The sequence below is a fragment of the Chiloscyllium plagiosum genome, chromosome 3, assembly GCF_004010195.1.
Source record: "Chiloscyllium plagiosum isolate BGI_BamShark_2017 chromosome 3, ASM401019v2, whole genome shotgun sequence".
In the NCBI taxonomy this organism is placed as follows: domain Eukaryota; kingdom Metazoa; phylum Chordata; class Chondrichthyes; order Orectolobiformes; family Hemiscylliidae; genus Chiloscyllium; species Chiloscyllium plagiosum.
This window is the reverse complement of record NC_057712.1, coordinates 52,882,180-52,905,459: the sequence shown is the minus strand read 5'-3', so window position 1 is coordinate 52,905,459 and position 23,280 is coordinate 52,882,180. Positions and strand designations below refer to the sequence as shown.

Genomic DNA, 23,280 nt, shown 5'->3' with positions numbered 1-23,280 from the left:
CAGTGGAAAGGCCTCGGGCAAAACTCCAAATTGACTATCAGCTCCCCTGCCACCATGTAAAAACAGATACACCGACATCCTTGTCATTGTAGGCACTTTTACAAAATGTGTCAAAGCATTTCCCGTTTGGGAACACAGCTAGAGGAACAGCACAAATCCTCATGCAACAGATGTTCATGAGATGGGGTTTATCCCACAGTATCGAATTAGATCATTTTACCAGCCGAGTAATGCAAAATATGATGACAATGCTTGGTATCAAACAGAAATTCTACATTGCATACCACCCCCAATGGAATCGCACAGAGAATGAACCACACACTGAAAGGAATGATTAGGAAAACAATGCAATAGAATAACAAGACCTGGGACACAGTACTTCTGTTTGTCCATGTAGATCTGCAACACCATCTCCTGCTCTACAGAATATACCCCCCATACCCTAATGATAGGTTGACCCATGAAAGAGGCCAACTACTTGTTCGGCTTCCACCTAACAGAACTTGTCCTCACTGCCCTCACCCATGAAAAAGCCATGCAGCAACTCACCCAGAATATCAAAGCCAGTTAGCTGGCAGCAGCCGTCAAGCTAGGGACAAAAAAGAAAGTAAGCAAGACTTATTTCGATAGCAAAGTTAATGTTGTTGAGTACCCCAAAGGACAGCAAGTAATGCTACAGGTGCATAACCCAAGTTCCTTCCTTGCCCTTAAATATTTGGATCCACTCACTGTGATGGATAAAACTAGCTCCTCGGGACATAATATTCTACTAGCCATAGGTAAAACCAGCTGGTATTACGCAAACCAGCCTATGGTACACAACACAGCCACTCTCACCACCTTAGTATATGTATGGCAGATGATTTGACATTAGTACAAGTAACAAGACCAAAAACACCCCATGACACATCCTCAGAGCTGCCCCCAACAAAACGTTACATTTCCATCACAGTCACCAGCAGCAGCTTCCATGTCCAAGGGACTCCTGACCATTTTAAGTGACCCAATACAACACTGTCTGACAGATTGGAATCACTCACTACTCAATGACAACATGGATATTTCACAGATTCCCAAGAACCCCCAACAGACATACAAACCGAGCATTCCCAACTCACTGTAACTTGGGCACCCAATGGCATCCCCACACCATGGACATGAGACAATGCAAAAAGGCTAGTGCAGACTGAGCAGACTCACTCAGACTGCCAGACAACAATTCCAACTGAGCAGACTCACTCAGACTGCCAGACAACAATTCCAAATGAGTACTGCTGATGCTGGAGATCACAGTCAAGATTAGAGTGGTGCTGGAAAAGCACAGTAGGTCAGAAAGCATCCAAGGATCAGGAAAATTGACATTTTGGGCAAAAGCCCTTCATCAGGGAAGAGGCTGGGAACCTCGGGGGTGGAGAGAAAAATGGGAGGGGGTGGGGCTGGGGGGGAAGGCTGCTGAGAGTGTAATAGGTGGATGGAGGTGGGGTGAAGATGATAGGATGGAGAGGAAGGTGGAGCAGATAGATGGGAATGAAGATTGACAGATGGGACAGGTCATAAGGACAGAGCTGAGCTGGAAGGTTGGAACTGAAGTAAGGTGGGGGGAGGAGAAATGAGGAAACTGGTGAACTTCACATTGAAAGCATGGGGTTGAAGGGTCCTGAGGCGGAAGATGAGGCATTTTTCCTCCAGGCATCGGGTGGTAAGGGAGTAGCGATGGAGGCGGCCCCGGGACCTACAAGACCTTGGCAGAGTGGGATGGGGATTTGAAATATTCAGCCATGGGGCGGTGGGGTTGATTGGTGCGGATGTCCCGGAAATGTTCTCTGAAGTGCTCTGCAAGTAGGCATCCAGTCTCCCCTAAGATGCAGTGAAAAGAAACAAACAGGGAAACCGAGAGAATTACAGACTACGCAAACTCACGCAGACTGCCAGACAGCAATTCCTGATGTCTCCAATAGGGGGAGAGAAAGGAAACCAACAGGGAAATGAGAGAATGACAGACTAAGCAGACTAGCTCAGATTCCCAGATGGTAATTCCAGATATATCCAATAGGCGTCATGACAGAGCATAAACATGGGAACCGAGTGAATTATGGATGAAGCAGGCGTTCTCAAAACTCCCAGATGACAATTCTACCCTTCTCCATTAGGGGGACTAATAGCACACTAATCGGAGAAATGGGAGGATTTAATACAGATGACCCAGAGACAGATTATTCAGATTCTCTGTTTGGTGCCTATTTAACAAATGCACTGATTCAGTGATCCAAGTGATGAAACAGCTCCTTGACAGCCACCCAAGGCAAGATGCAACTATTTCTGATGATCAAAACTCATATGTATCTCACACTCCTTCCAGTTTTATTCCTGTGCAAGCTGATAGGATTTAAACCAATTGACAATTTTTCAATTCTCTGCTCATTGGATATAATCTCCAAATTAGATTCTTCACGTTTCTTTAGCTTTCATCTTCATTTCTATTACATACATGTAAACTGGTCTCTTGATTAGTCAGGCCAGCTTCATTTTCACTTATATTTAAATGATTGATTTCTTGCAGTCCATTGCAAATTCACATGTCTTTGAAACATTGGTCTTCATGACCACCTTATCTCAGAGTCTTGTTTTTGCCTAAGCACATCATGGTCAGGTCATTTAAACAACCCTAACCCCCTACCACTAGAAACCAAGGCTGGAGCCTAACATTTCACCTGGGATTCGCATTACCATTTCTTTTGTTAAAAGTGAGGGAAGGTTAGGGCATATATATTGTATTGTGTCAAACCTGTTCAGCTATTAAACAAGAATAACAGCAGAAACAACCTTGATCTCTCCCCAGGATATTTATGTTACCGTGGTCCACAAGCAAGAGCTATTTCATCAGGATCATCGTCATCATCGGGAACAACACCCACAAGACATCAAACTAACCAGGATGCAGTTGTCAATTCATTGCCTCTTGCCATGGTTTGCACGGTTTGTTTGTTTTTATCTGTAACATACTTAAACTGACCCATTAAGACAAGTGCTTGAGAATTATTTGTTCAATTAAGAGGTTTAGATCATGTGTAGACACTCTGTGGTTACCCCCTGCTTTGCACTCTGTGCCTAGACTACCTGAAACTGACCCATTAAGGCAATTGCTTGAGAATTGTTTGTTCGATTAAATGCTTTTAGACCACAAGTAGATGCTCTGTAGTCAGCTCCTGCCGAGTGCCCTGGGGCTTTTTCTCTATTAGATAGTCATGCTTATCTGTTCTCTTTAGTCTTGTCACTACTTGTTGCAACTAAATTCTTCAAGAAAGTGAAGATTGCAGTAGCTGGAGATCAGAGTTGAAAAGTGTTGCGCTGGAAAAGCACAGGCAGGTTAGGCAGCATCTGAGCAGCAGAAGAATTGATGTTTCGGGCATAAGCCTTTCATCAGGAATCTGCAGGGGGGAGGGGAGAGAGAGTTAAATAGGAGGGTTGGGTTTGGGGGGAAGGTAGCTGGGAAGGCAATAGGTAGATGCAGGTCAGGGATGATAATAATAGGTTGGAGGGGAGGATGGAGCAGATAGGCCAACTTGTGGAACGATTCAGGGAACATGTCTGGGACACACACACACACCGAACAACCCAACTGCCCTGTGACCAACTACTTTAACTTCCCCTCCCACTCTAGATTAGAGTGGTGCTGGAAAAGCACAGCAGCTCAGGCAGCATCGAGGAGCAGGAAAATCGATGTTTCGGGCAAAAGCCATTCATCAGGAATCCTGATGAAGAGCTTTTGCCTGAAATGTTGATTTTCCTGCTTCTCAGATGCTACCTGAACTGCTGCACTTTTCCAGCACCACTGTAATCTAGAATCTGGTTTCCAGCATCTGCAGTCCTTGTTTTTCCCCTCACACTCTGCCAAGGATATGCAAATCCTGGGCCTCTTTCACTGCCAAATCCAAGCCACCCTGGAGGAAGAACACCTCATCTTCCAACTTGTGACTCTTCAACCACATGGCATCAATGTCAACTTCATCAGTTTCCTTATCTCCCCTCCCCCTACCTTATCCCAGATCCAACCTTCCAACTCGACACCACCCTCTTAAACTGTCCTACTCACCTATCCGCTCCACCCTCCCTTCCAATCTATCACTATCACCCCTCCATCTGCATTTACCTATCACCTCCCAGGCTACCTTACCCAGTCTCCTATTTATCTCTCTTCCCCTCACCACTCACATTCCTGGTGAAGGGTCTATGCCTGAAAAGTCAATTCTCATGCTCCTCAGATGCTGCCTGACCCGCTGTGCTTTCCCAGTGCCATACTTTTCAACACTAAAAACTTTAACTCTGACCTAATTAAATTTTTCCTGATCTAATGAATTCACTCCTTTGATTTTTTTCTTATGGTGTGAATTTCTGCTGACCACAGGTGGATTGTTTTGATTTGGCCTACCTTGTGCAGTTAAGACATTCTCCAGAACTGCAGTTTATTTGGCAATTTCTCTAATGGGCAAAATATTTTCTGGCTGTATAATGTACATTCAATTTCAAGATTCCCATTATGAATTTTGTTGTGAATTTTTTCTTTGATTTTATAATGTTGTTTAGCTTTGCCATTTTATTTTCCTCATTAGATCAGAGTAGTGAATCCTGACCAACCTCGTACATGAATACTGTTTTTTTTGTATTATTAATGACTTTTTTGTGACTTTGTAACACATGTGGCCATTGTATTTTCAATATTAATTTGTTTTGTATTTGCCCATTTCTGCTATACCTTATTTATGTTAGTTTCTGAGATTAGTTAAATGTAGCTTTCTCATGCCATCTGTAACAGTTCAGATGTTTAAGTATGATCTGTGTTTTACTTGAGCCTGAATGGTCGTATACCTACCGAAAAGATATTGGTCGTTTATTATGTGATCTATCACGCTCCGCATTCAGGATGAAGAGGAGGGGCTGTGCCTGGATGGGCCACCCAAAATAATGAACTTATGATAACAATAATAAACTCATCATGGAATTACAGAAGATGGATAATTATTAAAGCATGCTGGGAAATAGAACCCAGCCTTGACACTGTGCTAATCCACATGCTGCAGAATCCAGACAGGCTGCAGTTGCCCACAGACAGTTTGCAAACAAATTTGACAGCTGCAGATGCTCCAATACATACCTGAAGTTGGACTTGAATAGGACAATAGACTGTTGCCCTTGGAACAATCAGGAGCATTGAGTTATTCATTAAACATGGAGGCATCTAGCACCCTTAGCTGGAGGAAGCTACATGTACCTAACACCTACCATAATGGACACCTAAAGGCCACCCTGCCATCAATGTGCCAACACCTGGTTAAGTCCAATTGAACAGGTTAATTGAACCTGATCAATCCATTGGCAGATCCTCAAGAACCTCCCAAAAATGCATGAAGACTCAGAAGAATAAGAATTGCCGCAAAACCCCACTCAAGGTGGTAACTCGAGAATAGCCACCAAAAGAGAAGACACTGCCAAGCTCATTGGAAGAAGACATCACACTCACTCATGCACAAACACACACACATTCTCTCTCTCTCTCTCTCTCACAAATACATACTTGCTCTCCCTCTCGCTCTCTAACAACACACACACACACGCAGACATATCGGCTTGTGGGATGAATTTATATTTACATATTTGTATTTGCAGATACATTCTATTTTGTTCAAAAAGCACATAATCTTTAAGCAGTCAGTCAATGTAACTGTTTATAAAATTCAGTCTGTAAATAGAACCAGCCTACCTCAAGGTTGGGATACGGACAGATTCTAACCTCACACCTTTAATGCATTGTCTCAGCTGAGTTGTCACTATTTTTTACACTGATAAAACCTTGAGTTATCTTGGGACTGTGACTTGAAAGGAGTTCTGGGATTCACATGTTAATCAATTGAAACCTGCATCCTCACTCTAACTGATTAAACACTTAACAGCAATCTAGGTTTGTTCACCACATTGCAGTTATATGATACTTTGATCTTTTACTATAAATTCTGTATCCTATGATCCTGCCCCACTAGCTACCTGATGAAGGAGTAGCACTCTGAAAGCTTGTACTTTCAAATAAACCTGTTGGACAATAACCTGGTGTTGTGTGGTTTTTAACTTTGTCCACCCCAGTCCAACACTGGCACCCCACTCCATGATTACTGTATCACATGCACCCCTAATCTCCTGAATTATATTCCATTCCACATGACAACTATAGTTTGAGAGTCTACTCCTAAAAATATTTTCTGGCCCTTGCTTTTCTTAGCTCCATCCAAGAGATTTCTAATGTGAGATCCTTTGTCTCTCTTATATTTATGCAAAATTTATTAGAACAAACTAATTCGGGGCAGCACGGTGGCTCAGTGGTTAGCACAGTGCCAGGGACTCGGTTTTGATTCCCGCCTCAGGCGACTGTCTGTGTGGAGTTTGTACATTCTCCTTGTGTCTGTGTGGGTTTCCTTTGGGTGCTCTGGTTTCCTCCCACAATGTGCAGGTCAGGTGAATTAGCTGTGCTAAACTGACAACAATGTTAGGTGCATTCGTCGGGGTTAAGTATAGGGTAGGGGAATGGGTCTGGGTGGGTTACTCTTCGGAGGGTCGGTGTGGACTTGTTGGGCCGAAGAGCTGTTTCCATACTGTAGGGAATCTAATCTAATTCATTCTTCTATATTATTAACATATCAAATGTTTCACATATTGAGATATAGTACCTTTAGTTTTCCTATTTCCCTCCAAGTTCATCTTGTCTTCCAATGCATTATTCTGTTAAATTCTCAGGAAATAAAAATAATTTATGATGAAATAACCAGTGGAAATGAGAACCAAACAGAAACTGATGGAATATACAAATCAGAGTCAATTGGGAGAGGTCGTCCGTACAATTTGGAAACAAACATTCAAAGAACTGCGGATGCTGTAAATCAGAAATAAAAGCAGAAGTTGCTGGAAAAGCTCTCAGGTCCGGTAATATCTGTGACATGAAATCAAAGTTAGTGTTTTCAGAACCCTTCCTCAGAACTGGTTCCCCATTGGCCTCCAGTCACTAGAAAACCTTCTACCACAGCTCTTTGTGTCCAATTATTAAGCTAGTTTTAGCTGTTGCCATATTTCCCTCAATTCCATGTGTACCTTAACCTTCTCAATATGTCTGCCATGCAAGACATTGTCAAAAGTTTTGTTAAAAACCCAGATAAACTACATCAACTGAACTTCCTTTGTCCCCATATTTAATCACATTTTCAAAAATTTGAACAAATTTGTTAGGCATGATCTTCTTCTGACAAGGCCATGCTGACAATCCTTAATTAACCCATGCCTTTTCAACTGGATATTAATTTTCTCCTTCAGAACTTTTTCCAAAAGCTTCCAATAGCACCTCTACTCCATTTTTTTGAAACGCAGTACCACATAAAATACCCTCCAATCCTCTAGCGCTTCCCCTGTGGCCAAAGAGGAATTAAAAATTTGTGATTTCCTACCTCGCCTCTCATAGTGTCTGGGATACAATTCATCTGGGCTAGGGGTTTGTACATGTAAGCCCAGCAGTACATCTAATTTCCCATGTAAAACAATGCAAGCTCTTATCAGTCGCTTTTCCTGAATTCCATACCAATACTCTACTTTACCAGAGTGAAGACCAAAGAGACATATTAATTTAGTACCATTGTACTCTCCTGCAAATTCACACACAGGTTGCTGCTGTGGTCCATAATGGATCCTACTCTTTCGCTTGTTAACTTCCTCCTTTTAATGTATTTTGTAAATGGGAGTCTCCTTATCCTGTTTGCAAGTCTTTTTTCATGCACCAATTTTGTTTATCTAATTGCTTTCTTAAGTTTGCACTTGCACTTTCTATATTCCTCTAGGATGGCAACTGAATTGCTTTCTTTAGACTTGCTAAAAGCCTCTCTCTTCTTCCTCATCCAATCCTGAATTTCCTAGACATTCAGAGTTGTTTGAACTTATAGCTGCTACGTTTCCCCCCAATGGGTATATGTTGGGCCTGTACTATCACTACAATACTCGAGGTTCAATACTGCACCATCTCTTGTTGGACCTTTTGCATATTGATACAAAAAACTCCCCTGGATACATTTCACAAAATCCATCTCCTCTAAATCCTTAACACTATGACTATTGCAGTTTGTGTTAGGAAAGTTGAAATCCCATAATTTAATTACCCACTTATTACTCTGCCACACCTCTGGGAACTGCCTACATACTTGCTTCTCTATTTCCCACTGACTCTTTAGAGGCATATAATACACTCCCAGTGAAATGGCTTCCTCCTAATCATTGCTAAGTTCTACCCACAAAGCCTCATTTAAGAACTTATCCAAATTACCATAGCTCCATATTCCAGTAATTAACTCCTTAATTAAGAGTGCTACATCACTACCCTTCTTACACCTTCTGTGTTGCCTAAAAATCCTATAGCCTGGACTGTTAATTTGCGAGACTAACATTTCCATCAACCATATTTTTGTGATAGCAACAACATCACACTTCCATGTGTCAATTCACACCTTTAAGTCATCAGTCTTACCTGTTATACTCCTGGCATGAAGTAAAGACCATCTAGCCTTACCTTATTCTCTTGACACGCAAGATAGCAGAACGCACTCTGACTTCCTTTCTTTGTTATAACTTGATATGTCTCTATTTTACCAATATTCTGTGTTCCTTCCCTCACCAGACTAGTTCAAATTCCTCCCAAAAGCATGAGCAAACCTACCCAGTGTGGTTCAGGTGCAGACCGTACCATTTGTATATGTCCCACCTGGCATGAAAATGGTCCCAGTGATCGAGTAATCTAAAACCTTTGTTCTTGCATCAACTCTTGAGTCACACATTTATGTCCTATTTTCCTATTTCCAAACTCGCTGGCACATCATCATTGCTTCTTTACCAAACACCAACAAGAACTGGACCAAATTAGTCAACTTATTTTTTATTATCAAATCTACACAGACATCCATTTTGTCATCTTAAAGTTTTCCAAGTATCAATGAAGTTTGACCCAGGTTATTGTCGTTAAAGGTTTGCTCTGACATTGGACTGACTAACCTGTGGTTCCCAGGTTTATTCTCCGCCTTTTGCTAAATCTTTGCCCTTGAATAACTGGAGACTGCAAATTTTGGTGACAATCATAGTCTTTAACTCAGAATCTGACACATTGAAGCTTGCCTATCATTGGATATATCCACAGCAGCCAGCACAGGAGAATACTTACTTTCCCTCTGAACTGTAGCTATTCATGCTGCCGTCAGTAGATTCCCGGCTGGCTTGTCGTGTCATACGCCGCATTTCCACTGCCATGCCTGTCTCTGTGCTTCTCTGGATAGTATTTTTGGATTTCCTCCCTCCAGCTTCTGTGGAAAAGCACAGCTTTAAAGTTATCAATATTTCAGTTTCAGACTCACTCACAACAACACAGAAATTGAAATAAGGACTTGAAAAGTCTTTGATAAGTCAACTTATTATTTATTATTTTAAAGTTACAATATTGGAGTATTGGTTTAGCCAAACAACCTAAGACCCAGCGAAAACACAGTCATCTTGCATTTTCCACTCTCTTCAACTGCATTGTTGTCATTACAATATTAATATTTTCAGGTGCTGTAGTAATGTTGAGAGATGTTCACATTCGGCTGGTATTTTGGCCAAGTGCTAATGCCAAGACACTAAAGGTCACATTCCTTACTTCCAACTGAAACTTGTGACTGGATTTTCCACTCATTAACTTGAGTAACCTCTGTGTATTCAGTACAGATGCAGAGAACAAAAATACAAAAGATTGGAACCTTTTCAACAAAGGTGACTTATGGCTCAAAGTATTCATGCTGAAGTTTTCAAACCTTGTCCATAAAACTGACTATAATACAAGACCAAAACTGAGGCATTCTGCTGGTACTGGAGTTCTTTGAATTCATAGATAATTTGGGGCGGCATGGTGGCTCAGTGGTCAGCACTGCTGCCTCACAGCACCAGGGTCCCAGGTTCGATTCCAGCCTCTGGCGACTGTCTGTGTGGAGTTTGCACATTCTCCCTGTATCTGCGTGGGTTTCCTCCCATAGTCCAAATCTGTGCAGGTCAGGTGAATTGGCCATGCTAAATTACCCATAGTGTTAGGTGCATTAGTCAGAGGGGAAATGGGTCTGGGTAGGTTACTCTTCGGAGGGTCGGTGTGGACTGGTTGAGCCGAAGGGCCTGTTTCCACACTGTACGGAATCTAATCATAAACAGCAACCTGCTACACATATTACTATGGTTGCAATTTTGATTGCCTTACTTAAAAAGGAACATACTTACTTTAGGGTCAATTGAGACAATCACAAAATTGGGAGGAGACCATTACACAGGCTCAGTTATCTAGAATAAATCTCCTGCTTTTTCCAAACATCTCTGTATGCTATTACTATTAAAACAAAACATCAAATGTCCTCTTGAATGCCTCAATTGAACCTGCTTCCATCACATTTTCAGGTAGCACATTCCATACTCTACTTGCTGCGTGAAAAGGTTTTCTTCTCACATCGGCACGGTGGCACAGTGGTTAGCACTGCTGCCTCACAGCGCCAGAGACCCGGGTTCAATTCCCCCCTCAGGCGACTGTGTGGAGTTTGCACGTTCTCCCCGTGTCTACGTGGGTTTCCTCCGGGTGCTCCGGTTTCCTCCCACAGTCCAAAGATGTGCAGGTTAGGTGAATTGGCCATGCTAAATTGCCTGTAGTGTTAGGTAAGGGGTAAATGGGTGGGTTGCGCTTCGGCGGGTCGGTGTGGACTTGTTGGGCCGAAGGGCCTGTTTCCACACTGTAATGTAATCTAAAAAAAATCAATCTTTATTTATCCATTCTATCACCTCTAACTTTGCATCATCTTGACGACTTGTATTAAGTGACATTTCTACCTTTTCTGTTCCGAGAACAGTCAAATCTCTGCCAATCTCTACTCAAGAGTGATTCCCCTATTCCTGGTAAAACTCCCTTTCCAAGGGCTTTTTATCCTTCCTGAAATGTGGGATCCAGAATGATCCACAATGGTCTGAGACTGCTCTATTTATAAACTTAATGTGTGGTTTAATTAACCAACTTATCAAGCTGTCCTACAACCTTTCAGGTTTTGTGTATGCTGGCATCAAAATATCTCTGTTCATTGAGATGCAGACCAAAATCATATGCTTAATAGTCTCCTGTCTCTCCATATTTATGTTCCCAAAAATTATCAGCTCTAACTTCACCTCATTGAATTCCCTCCACCCATTTCATCATCATTTCACTATGTGAAGCCTGTAACTACTTTACAAAATGTAATCTACAAAGCCATTATGCTGACTCCTGCATCTGACTCCAGAGTCATCATATGCATGGACAAGTCCTAAAACTAACTCTTAATTAACACTGCAAGACCATTTCAAAAAAAGCCCACCTCTGTTTCCTGCCACTGGCCAGCTTCATACTGCAGGATGAAGTCCAATGACAGTGAGATGATTCCTTTCATTGGACATTAATAGCCCACTTGAGTGTACCCATTTGTGATAGGGTGGAAAGGCTATCCTTGGACCATCCCATCATAAACTCAATTAGGCCAAGGTTCCCAGCCGCCATCTTTGCACTTGATAAAATGCTCCTCTCTGAAATCTGTCATGAGAGTGGCATTAAATAACACCTCATTGTGAACAAATGTCTGCCATTTTTACTTTTTCCCTTCTGCAATCTTTTGCTAGTTCTTCAAACTTCTCCCTTGCTTTTTTGAGATCTATACCTTTGAGATTGATACCTTTCTGTTTCGCAGCTCCTCCAGCCTAACCCAGTTTGCTTAAACCACGTCCAACCCTGACAACACCAATGAACTTCCAAGTTAGAACATTGCTCTGTTCAGAATCCCATTACAAGTGGGAGTAGGAAGCCATTCAGACTACCCATCTTGCTCTAGTGTTTCAATATGATCATGGATGATCTCACGGAGGCCCGAACATCACTTAATGTTCCATAATGCTCAACTCTATTTTCAGTCAAAACATTTGTCAAACTTTGCCTACAATATAGTCAATGATCTAGCCTGCACTGCTGTTCCACAGACTAACAAGACTATTCATCTCCTCATCATTTTCCCCTACACTGGAAGATCCCCTCATCTTGAAATCTGTCCGCTACATCCAGACTCCATTACAATAGGGAAAAATCGGCAGAATCAAGGAGAGGGAGAACCAACTCCCTGTAACTTTTGTAACCATCTCAGACACAGTTACCTTTGAGACGTAGGGACTAAGCATTGGGGTGGGGGAGTATGCCATGCTACAGCTCTGCCAGTGGCTCTGCTGAGTACAAGAGCTGTTAGTATCTGACTAGTCAGCAGTCATACCCAGGGGAAATTTCCAGCCCTAGGAAACTGAATCCATGGTAAGGCCATGTCATACCCACTGTCTAATTGACATGTAGTTCAATAGGTCATTGCAAAAACAGGTAGGGCAGTTCTTTTGGAAATTTTCCAGAGGCTGAAGGGATCCCTCATGCCTCAAGAAGAATATTCTCTTCATCTTAGCACCCATTTTATCAAATCCCGTCTGAATTTTATGTGTTTCAACAGAATGCAGGAAGGATGTTTCTGAGTCCAGAAGGGGAGTAAAGAACCAGGGGCCCCAGTCTAAGGATATGGGATAGGCCATTCAGGACTGAGATGAGGAAAAATATCTTCATCCAGAAATTACTGAGCCTGTGGAATTCTCTTCGACAAAAATGGTTGGGACCAAAACATTGAATGTTTGCAAGAAAGAGTTAGATATAAGTTTTAGGGGTAAGAGATCAGAGTATGCGGAGAAAGCAGGAATAGGGTACTGTGTTGGATGATCAGCCGTGATCATTAAATAGTTGAGCAGGCATGAAGGGTTGAATAGCTTTTATTTTCTATGCTTCTATGAATCATCTTCATTCTTCAAAACATAATGAGTCAATGTCCCACCTGCTTTACCTTTCCTCTCGTCAAACTTTTAAACAACCTGTCATCTTGAACATGACCCCTCCCCAAAATCTAGTGCCAGTACCCCAAGAATCTGGAGCCCCTCCTCTTTCATTTCTCCAGCCAAACGTGCCCCCTTCTTCCTGTTCCATTCTCACATGTGAGTGAGCACAGGGAGTAAACTCATGGTTACTGCAGTACGGGTCCTGTTTGTAACCCTTCTTCATGTTTCTGATAAACTGACCGAAACACATTTCCAAAATAGATTGCAAATTGACGGAGTGGATAGGGAGAGATTACTATTTAAACATTAGGGATCACCCAATTGGTACAGAGATGAGGGATAATACTTTCTCACAGAAGATTAGACCTTCCTGAAAAAGGTGGTAGAAACAGAGTACTTGACTTTTTTAAGGCAGAGGTGGGTATATTCTTGGTAAGAAAAGAGGTGAAGTTGGGGTTAGGTGGGAAATTGGAGGAATCAGTGGAGCAAGCTGAAGGAGCTGACTGGTCTATTCCTGTTTCTTGTCATACTGATACTGCATTTCTACTCTTTCTTTCTCCCCCATGTACAATTAGACCTCTTGTCGTGCTGCATCCCTTTGAGGGGAAATGACCTCCCCCAGTGTGACCTGTTTATTGAGTGTCAAGGGCTTAGGATTTCCAGCATCATGCACACCTTCCTCTTCTCCTTGTCTGAGGGACAGCTGTGGAGAAGGTAGTCAAGAAGGCATATTGTAGAATCATAAAATCCCCAAAGTGGAAGTAGGCCATTCAGCCTATCATGTTCACAATGACGCTCTGAAGAGCATCCCATCCAGAGCCAACCCCCTAGCCTATCCTGTAACCAAGCATTTCTCATGGCTAATTCACTTAGCCTACACATCTCTGGACACAATGGGCAATTTAAATTGTACATCTTTGGACAGTGGGATGAAACCATAGCATCTGGAGGAAACCTGTGCAGACACAACGAGAATGTGCAAACTCCACACAGATAGTCACTTGTTATGCTTGCTTTCATCAGTTGTGGCAGAGAGTATACAAATTGGCAAATCACGTTGCAGCTGTATAGAAGTTTAGTTTGAACACATTTGGAATATTGTGTACAATTCTGGTCACCACACTATGAAAAGGATGTGAAGGCTTTGGAGAGGGTATAGAAACAGTTTACCAGGATGGTGCCCAGTATTAGCTAAGCAGAAAGATTGACAAACTTGGTTTATTTTTACTTGAATATTGAAGGATGAAAGGGAATCCGACAGATTACAAAATTATGATAGGCATGAATAGAATGGATAGTTGGACCCTGTTTCCCAGCATACAAATGAAAATTACTAATGTACATAGGTTTAAGGTAAATGAGGGTGAGTTTAAAGAAAGTGTGAGAAGCAAGTTTGTTTTTTTTACACAGCGGGGGTTAAGTGCCTGGAATATGCTACCAGAGAAGATGGTGGAGCAGGATACAGGAGCAACTTGTTAAGAAGCATCTTGACAGATAAATGAGTAGGCAGGGAATAGAGGGTTATGGACCGTATAGAGGCTAAATGTTTTTAGTTTATAAAGATATCGTCTGTCAGCACAGTCTTGATGGGCCAAATGGGCCTGTTCCTGTGCTGCACTGTTTTTGTTCTTTGTTCTACTTTCTCAGTCCTTTCCCATATGGAGGTGTGGGGTGACCAGCCCCTGGAATGTCCTCGATATATTGCAGTGACTGAGGCCTCAAGCTCCAAAACTCAGCAATTGAGCTCAAACATCTGGTGGTATTTCCTGCATCTATGCTTATGTTGGGACAAACATTCTCTTAGACTGAAAGGCACATCTTATATCTAAGCATGTTATGGTATCAAATGACAATTATCAAACCAAAAGAGCCGTTTACACCAATTAAACAATTCATTAGTTCACTTGTTATTGAAGCTACTTTCCATGATTTCATAACAGTTACCACTCTTAAATAAATAAAGGAATACATAGAGTTATAGAGTCCTACAGCACAAAGACAGGCCAGTTGACCCAAACTGGCCCATGCCTGACCAAAATGTCCATTCACATTACCTCATTTCCCTGCACTTGGCCCAACTGTTTCAAAACCAGCTATTGCATGTGTTCAGGCTTCTGTATCTTCTCTGCAATAGTAGAGGCTGTAAAAAAACATTGCCAGGGTGGGATGGATCTTTGAGAATGCTGGCAGCCTTTCTTTGACAGAGGGCCCGGTAGATGGATTCTATAGATGAGAGGTTGGCCTTTGTGATTGTCCGGGCTGAGTTCACCCCTCTCTATAAATGTCTCTGATCTTGAATGGTAAATTTGCCATACCAGGTAGTGATACATCCAGACAATGCTCTCAATGGCGCACCTATAAAGGTTGACAAGGGTACTCGCCATCATGCCAAATTTTCTCAGCTGCCTGAGGAAAAAGAGACATTGTTGGGCCTTTGCAACCAATGCATCCACATGAAGAGTCCAAGAAAGCTTGTTGTTGATAACCACTCCCAGGAGCTTGACGCTCTCTACTTGTTCCATCTCTGTGTAGGGGGGCATGAGTAACATCCTACCGAAAGTCAATAATGAGTTCCTTGGTTTTGCCGGCATTGAGAGCGAGGTTGTTCTCAGTGCACCGTTTTTCCAGGTCTTCCATCTCCCATCTGTAGTCTGTTTCATTGCAATCTAAGATGTGACCGGCTATGGTGGCGTCATCAGTGAACTTGTAAATGGCATTAGTCTAGTATTTGGCGATGCAGTCATAGGTGTACAATGAGTACAGTAGGGGGCTGAGTACACATCCCAGGGGCTCTAGTATTGAGTGTTAGTGAGGATGAAATATTGTCACCAATCTTCAGTGATTGTGGCCTGTGGTCAGGAAACCGAGGATCCAGTTTCAGAGAGTGGGGCTTAGCCCGAGAGCACTAAGTTTCATAATCAGTCTCGAAGGGATAATAGTGTTGAAGGCTGAACTGTAGTCAATGAGTAGGATTCTTACATAGCTGTTCTTGGTGTCAAGATGTTCTAGGGAGGAGTGAAGGGCAAGTGAGATGGCATCTGACGTGGGTCTCCTGGTCCGATAGGCAAATTGGAGTGGGTCAAGAGTAGTGGGGAGGCGGATTGACCAGCCTTTCAAAGCACTTCATGACCACTGAAATTAGGGCCACTGGGCGGTAGTAATTGAGACATGCTGCATGAGCCTTCTTAGGCACAGGCATGATTTTGGCCCTCTTGAAACAGGCAGGGACAGTGGTTGAAGATGTCCAAGAAGACCTCTCAGTTGATTTACGCATGCTCTGAGTGCATGGCCTGGTACTTCGCCTGGTCACCTCACTTTCTACTGATCTGACATCTGATGCAGTAACTCTTGGGTCAAGTTTGTCAGAATAGGGGTTACCTCTGTGTTGAGAGTCTGCTTAAAGCGAACATAGAAGGCGTTGAGACGATCTGGGAGGGATGTGTCATCGTCTGCTATCTTGCACTGTCTCTTTTTAGAACCTGAATGTAACCATTCAGTCCTTGCCATAGTCGCCAGGTATCTTTCTGGGTCTCTAGTTGGAATTGGTATTGGTCCTTGGCTGTCTGAATGGCTTTGTGAAAGTCATACTTGGATTCGTTATATTTGAGTGGGTCTCCTAATCTGAAGGCCTCACGCCTGGTTTTTAGCAGATTCTGTATGTCCTGATTCATCCAGGGTTTCCTGTTGGGGAACACCTGGATTGACTTCCTCGGTATGCAGTCCTCCACACACTTGCTGATAAAGTCTGTGACAGTGGTGGCATACTCATCCAAGCTACCCACGGACTGTTTGAACATGGTCTAATCAGCCGAATCCCGAATCCAGCACTGGAGTTGATCCTCTGCCTCCTCTGACCAGCACTGGACCTCTATCCATGAGGGGGTGGTCTCCTGCTTGAGGTTTTGTTTGTAAATTGGGAGAAGAAACAATGCATTGTGGTCAGGATTCCCAAAATGAGGGCGGTGGATGGACAGGTAGGCATCTTTCACAGTGGTGTAGCAGTGGTCTAAAATGTTCGGGCCCCTGGTGGGGCAGGCAATGTTCTGGTGGTACTTGGACAACACCTTCCTGAGCTTGGCTTGATTGTTGCCAGTTACAATAAACAGGGCTTTGGGATGTTCCATCTCCAGGGTGTTAGTAATGGAGTATAGCACATCTAGAGCTCCCTCAACCTTTGCTTGTGGTGGTATGTACACAGCAGTTAGAGTAGCAGTGGTACATTCCCGTGGTAGATAGAAGGAGTGGTGAGGAATTCAAGGTTTGGGGAGCAATGGCTGCCCAGTATTGCAATGTCCATGCACCATAGGTTGTTGATTAAAAAGCAAACTCTCCACTCTTTGTCTTACCCGAGGATGCTGTACTGTCCATACAACGAACAGAAAAAACCATGAGCCTGAAGTGCACAGTCGGGAACGAATGGGTTGAGCCAAATTTCTGTGAAACAGAGTGCGCAAGCAGTCCCGCAATTCAAGCTGGAAGCTAAGCCTTGATCTACATTTGCCCATCTTGTTCTCCAGAGTTTGTATACTTGTGAGATTAAACTAGGAAGAGTTTAACCATGCAGTTTCAATCGTTTTATCAGGCCAGCACATTTGGTCCAGCCTCATTTTTTGCAGAGGTGTTTGGGCTGCTCTCCAGGTAAGTTCTGATAGATTTCATGTTAGGCAGGCCCTATGGGGTCGGGAGCGTTTTGTGTCGGTTCTTCTTCCTGGGACAGGTCTCTCAGGTCCCTCCATTTTCTGGTCTGTTGTCAAGTTATCACCACTAACTTCTGCCTTATGTCTTTCTTCATGGTAAATGCGGAGGAGAAATATCCATTGAGGACCTCACCTATCTCCTGCGGTTCCACACAGACCTGATCATTTTGGTCCTTCAAGGATCCTATTTTCTCTCTAGTTATACTTTTTCCTTTAATATATTTAAAGAACCACTTTGGATTCACCCTAATCTTCTCACCTATAGGCGATCTCACGCTCAAGCATCTTTTGCACTCCTGATTTCCTTCTTCAGTAAACTCCTGTATCCTCTGTGTACCTCCATGAATTCCCCAGATTCCACGTGCCTGTACCTGAGCTATGCCTCCTTCTTCCTGGTCGAAGTCTCAATATTGCTCATCATCCAGGGTTCCCTATTCTTGCTAACTTGCCCTTCACGCTCACAGGAACATATAGACCTTGAACTCTAGCTATCTCACTTTTAAAGGCCTCTCACTTGCTGGAGGTCCCTTTTCATCTTGAGGAACTACTCCAATCAACCCCTTCTGTCTCATTCCATCAAAATTTGCCTTGCCCCAATTTAGAACTTGAACCTGTGGACCGGTTTTGTCCATCTCTATAACTATTTTAAAATTAATAGAACTATGGTGAATGATCCCAGAGTCCTCCACACTCTGCCCTATTTCCCAAGAGTAGGTCAGGTTTTGCCCCTTCCCTGGTAGGACCCTCTACGTCACGCTTGAGGAAATGTTTCTGAACACACTTTACAAATTCTACGCCGTCTTAGCCTTTAATGCTCTGACAGTCCCAGTTAGGAAAATTAAAACCTCCCCTTCTGGGGTACTACGTGCAGTTCTGGTCATCCTGCTATTGGAAGCATATTATTAAATTGGAGTGGGTTCAGAAAAGATTTACTAGGATGTTACTGGAAATGGAGGTTTCAGTTGCAAAAATAGGCTGGATAAGCTAGATTTTCTTTCACTCGAGCATAAAAGGTTGAGGCATGATCTTATAGAGCTTTATAAAATCATGAGGGGCATATGTAAGGTAAAAAACACAGATCTTTTCCCTTGGGTGGGCGAGTTTGAAACTTGGGGCATGTTTTTTAAGGCAAGAGAGAAAGCTTTATAAAGGACTTGAGGGGATAAACTTTTTGCACAGAGAGTAGTTCATGTGTGGAATTCATTGCCAGAGGAAGTAATGGATGCAGGTACAGTTACAACATTAAAAACAAACATGTATAAGTACATAAATAGAAAAGATTTGGAAAGATATGGGCCAAAGGCAGCCAAGTGGGACTAGTCTAGTTTGGGAACAGGCCAGTGTGGATTATTTGGACCAAAGGGTCAGTTTCCATGCTGTATGACTCAATGACTCTGAATGAACTTACAGGTTTTCTGTGCTCGGCCCCTTATTCTGGCTTCAATTTATCCTGTTAAAACAACCTCACAAACTATGAACCAGAAAAACAAGCAAAAGCACCTCTTTTCCCATTAAATAATTCACAGAGGCCAGTACTCCATCTCCAAGTCACTCTTTATTCACACACAGTGATCCAGTTCCTTCAGACCCAGCTGTCAGAGAGAACAGGATGTCTGACACTCCTGTTCTTGTTTTTATTAAACAGTACAAAATTCTGTTGACCAAATACAGAAAGCAGTAGTTCACATAAAAACCACTATATACAGGGGAAAGGGCAGCAAAGCCAATCCTCAAATGCCACCATTCAACCAGCTTTCTGGGAGATGAGGACAAACCTCAAGTCCCACTTTTAGTCAAAGGTACCAGTAACAAACACAGACAAGACAATGCAATCAAATGAGAATCAGTGCATAGAACACAGGTCTAATATAGCTAAAAAAAAGGCACCTAACACCAGTTCACACCACATACTGATTGGACTGTCCTTAGTGAGCTTTCCTGCAGGTCAGTCATTGGCATTCCTGTCTCCGGCTGCCCTGTGTACAAACCGACATTTCCAGGCCTGCATTTCTCCATGCTGTTGTCGACCACCCAGCTTCCAGTCGCCCCATACTGACTGGACTACCCCGGGTCACTTTAGTACAAGCTGGTCATTGGTCTTCTCTACTCCGACTGCCCTGCATACTGACTGACCCTCCACAGCCCACTTTACTTCGGCACGGTCATCGGCCACTGGCTCCTGGAAAACCCACGTACTAACCAAACCAACCCCGACCTGCTTTTCTATAGTCGGGCTGTCGGTCTTACAGCACCTGGCCGTCTTGTGTATTGACTAACCCTGTCCTTGGCTAGCGTTCCTACAGACCAGCCATTGGGTGTCTGACTTCCAGCCTCCCTGCGTACTGATTGGTCCTCCCCCGGTCGGGCTTCCTATAGTCTGCCGTCGGCCACCGGCTCAGCCTCCCCGTGTACTAACCAGCCTGCCCCATACAAGTGTCCTCACAGGACAGCCATCAGTTGCCTGGCCCTGCCCATCCCACGTACTAACAGGCTCCTTTCGGCTCGCTTTCCTCCAGGCCGGTCGTCAACCCTCCGGCCCCTAGCCATTTCGTGTACTGGCTGCCCCTCCCCTGATCAGTTTTCCTATGGGCATGCTTTCGGCTGCCGAGCCCCCAACCACCCTATGTACTAACAAACCGCCCTATCCCAACCCAGCCCACTTTCCCCCAGGCCGGTCATTGACCCTCCAGCTCCCGGCTGCCCCATGTATTGACTAGGTAAAAACAATGACTGCAGATGCTGGAAACCAGATTCTGGATCAGTGGTGCTGGAAGAGCACAACAATTCAGGCAGCATCCGAGGACAGGCAAAATCGACGTTTCGGGCAAAAGCCCTTCATCAGGAATAAAAAAAAAGTCCTTCACATTGATCCAGCTCTGAGTGAACAGGATGTCTGGCACTCCTGTTCTTTTTTTATTATATTTTATTAACCAGTACAAATTACAAACAAAAGTTAACATTAACAGCAATATTAAAAAAAACAGCAATCTACAGGGGAAAGGGGCAGCAAAGACAGGCCCCAAACACCACCGCACAATCAGTTCACAGGAAACAAGGAGACATTCCTGTTCTTTTTTTTTCTTTTGGCAAGCACACCTGTTTTTTTTTCCTTTTTATTTTAACCCCCACACTACCACCTAAGTGCGGTAGTGCTTATTTTATCCCCACCAGAACCCATGGTGTGTGTGTGCAGGTGTGAGACACAGTGAAAGACAAAGTGCACGAATCTTTAGACATTCCTGTCAGTCAGGGCTCCCTGATTGGGCCAAATTACTAGTCCCAATCAGGGAGCTCATATTCTATGAGCTCCACCTGGTTGACCTCGTTATATTCACTGCATCTCCAACAACACACAAGAACGTGGTGCTTGACAAAGCAGTCTGCTTGATAGGTATACCATCAAAATTAAACATTGACTCCCTCCACCACTGACATACAATAGCAGCTGTGTCAACTTTCAATAAGATATACTGCAGAAATTTACCAAGACAGCAGTTTCCAAACTCACAACCTCTAATACAAGAATGACAAGAGCAACGATCATATCGGAACACCACTACCTGCACATTTCCCTCTAGATCACTGACTATCCTGACTTGGTCAGATCTCAAGTTATAGTCCAACAGGTTTATTTGAAATCACAAGGTTTTGGACTACTGTTCCTTTGTCAGGTGAAACTGTTCATCAACAAATTATATTGGTCTAGTGAAGCACAATCTGCCTTTTACAATGTGTTTTGCTGGTCTGTAATTAACTCAAACATCTCCAAGTGTCCAATTTCTTTTCCCCGATTATTATTTATAACACCTGCCTCATCACTGACATTAAGCTGACTGGCCTATAGTTACTCGGACTAAGTTCAGATCTTTTTGAACAAGAATTGGTAATATTCAATTCTCTTGCATCCTCCTTGAATCAAGTGAAGACTGAAAGTTCACTGTGAGCAATCTCCTATCTCCACATCCTATTCCTTTTGCAGCCTGGGATGAAGAGTGGAGCAGTTTTCCCAGGGGTTCTGGTCAATATTTACCTTTTAGGTATTAACACAGACACAGGTGATTTGGTTGTTACCACATTGTGTTTGTAAAAGCAAGATGTCACATTTTCTATGTAAGTATTTGTTGACTCAGGTGTCCTATCATTGTGTCAGATATTCTGTAAATGTAAATCATTCTTTTTCAAGTTGAGTAGCCAAAGGTAATGAAAAATAGATGGTCTTATGAGTGAATGTGGAGTGAGCTTGAGAGGATGTGGGAAAATTGGCAATGCCACAGAAGGCAGTGAATTAAAACTATGCAACATGTTCAGCTATTGTGTTTGATTGTTACTAAGTTACCAATCTCAGTTTTGTTATTGTTTTGAAACATCCAACCATTGAGGAAACCACGGTCACAGAATTGTGAAGGAAGACATTCAGTGCATCTTGCTTGCATATGGAGGCATTCTGATGATCATCAGCTGATGAGGGTGTGAAGCAACCAAGGGGTAGTATTAGCACTCAAACAGCATGGCACCGACTCATATCTGATTGAAACTGTTTGATCACAAGAATATCACAGTCTAAGCGATCTTAACTAGTTTTAAATTTAAATTAACTATGGTCACTTAAGAAGGCAGCCCTAACAATAGTGAGGGCCAATCTGACCAGGGCCATCAAAGAGGCGAAGCGTGCTTACACCCAGAGAATAGGACAGCGGTGATATGTGGAGCATGAGGAAGGGCATCCAAACCATCACCAAATCATCAACCACAGAACAGCATTGCCTGCTTGTGCTGGTGATGCCTCCCTTCCAGATGAGTTTAATAATTTTTATGCATGGCTTAAGACACGAAATGATGTGTCAGTGAGGATGTCCACCCTCCCACCCCACCTCCACCAATGTCCAGGTGCTGTGCCTTTCACGCGCCAGAGACCTGGGTTCAATTCCCTACTCAGGCGACTGACTGTGTGGAGTTTGCACATTCTCTCCGTGTCTGCGTGGGTTTCCTCCGGGTGCTCCAGTTTCCTCCCACAGTCCAAAGATGTGCAGGTCAAGTGAATTGGCCATGCTAAATTGCCCGTAGTGTTAGGTAAAGGGGTAAATGTAGAGTTATGGGTGGGTTGCGCTTCGGCGAGTTGGTGTGGACTTGTTGGGCCGAAGAGCCTATTTCCATACTGTAAGTAATCTAATCTAATCTAATTAAAACTCTATGCAGAGTCACGTAAGACTGCTGGACCAGATAACATTCCTGCCAGAGTTCTCAGAGGATGCTCTGACGTACTGGCGGATGTTGGCATGGACATCTTTAACATCTCCCTGAGCTGCACCATAGTTCCAACGTGCTTCAAGGCCACTACCATTGTTCCCATGCCAAAGAAGTCTTCAGCATCCTGCCTCAACATCTACTATCTTATTGCACTTGCACCCATCATCATGAAGTGCTTCGAGATGCTCGTGATAAGGCATATTAAGATCCTGCTGACCCCCTCACTGGACACCCTGCAGTTCCTGTATCAATCAAACCACTCAACAGATGATGCCATTTCCACCAGCCTCCAGCTGGCCCTCATCCATCTGGAAAAGGACACCTACATCAAACTAGCCTTCAGTTCTATCGTTCCTCAGCACCTGATTGG

At 43.3% G+C, this 23,280-nt stretch overlaps 1 protein-coding gene across 20 annotated transcripts in view; it reads right to left on the bottom strand.

Moving 5' to 3' along the window:
* LOC122543331 (regulating synaptic membrane exocytosis protein 1-like) overlaps positions 1 to 23,280 on the bottom strand; it is an 845,124-nt gene that overhangs the window by 48,143 nt on the left and 773,701 nt on the right. For 19 of the 20 annotated variants that reach the window (XM_043682010.1, XM_043682017.1, XM_043681864.1 and 16 more), the window contains one exon: positions 9,239 to 9,377. In XM_043682010.1, the coding sequence (XP_043537945.1) occupies positions 9,239 to 9,377 (139 nt within the window). The remainder of the gene's footprint in view (positions 1 to 9,238; positions 9,378 to 23,280) is intronic. The other variant, XM_043681937.1, reaches the window with a different exon arrangement.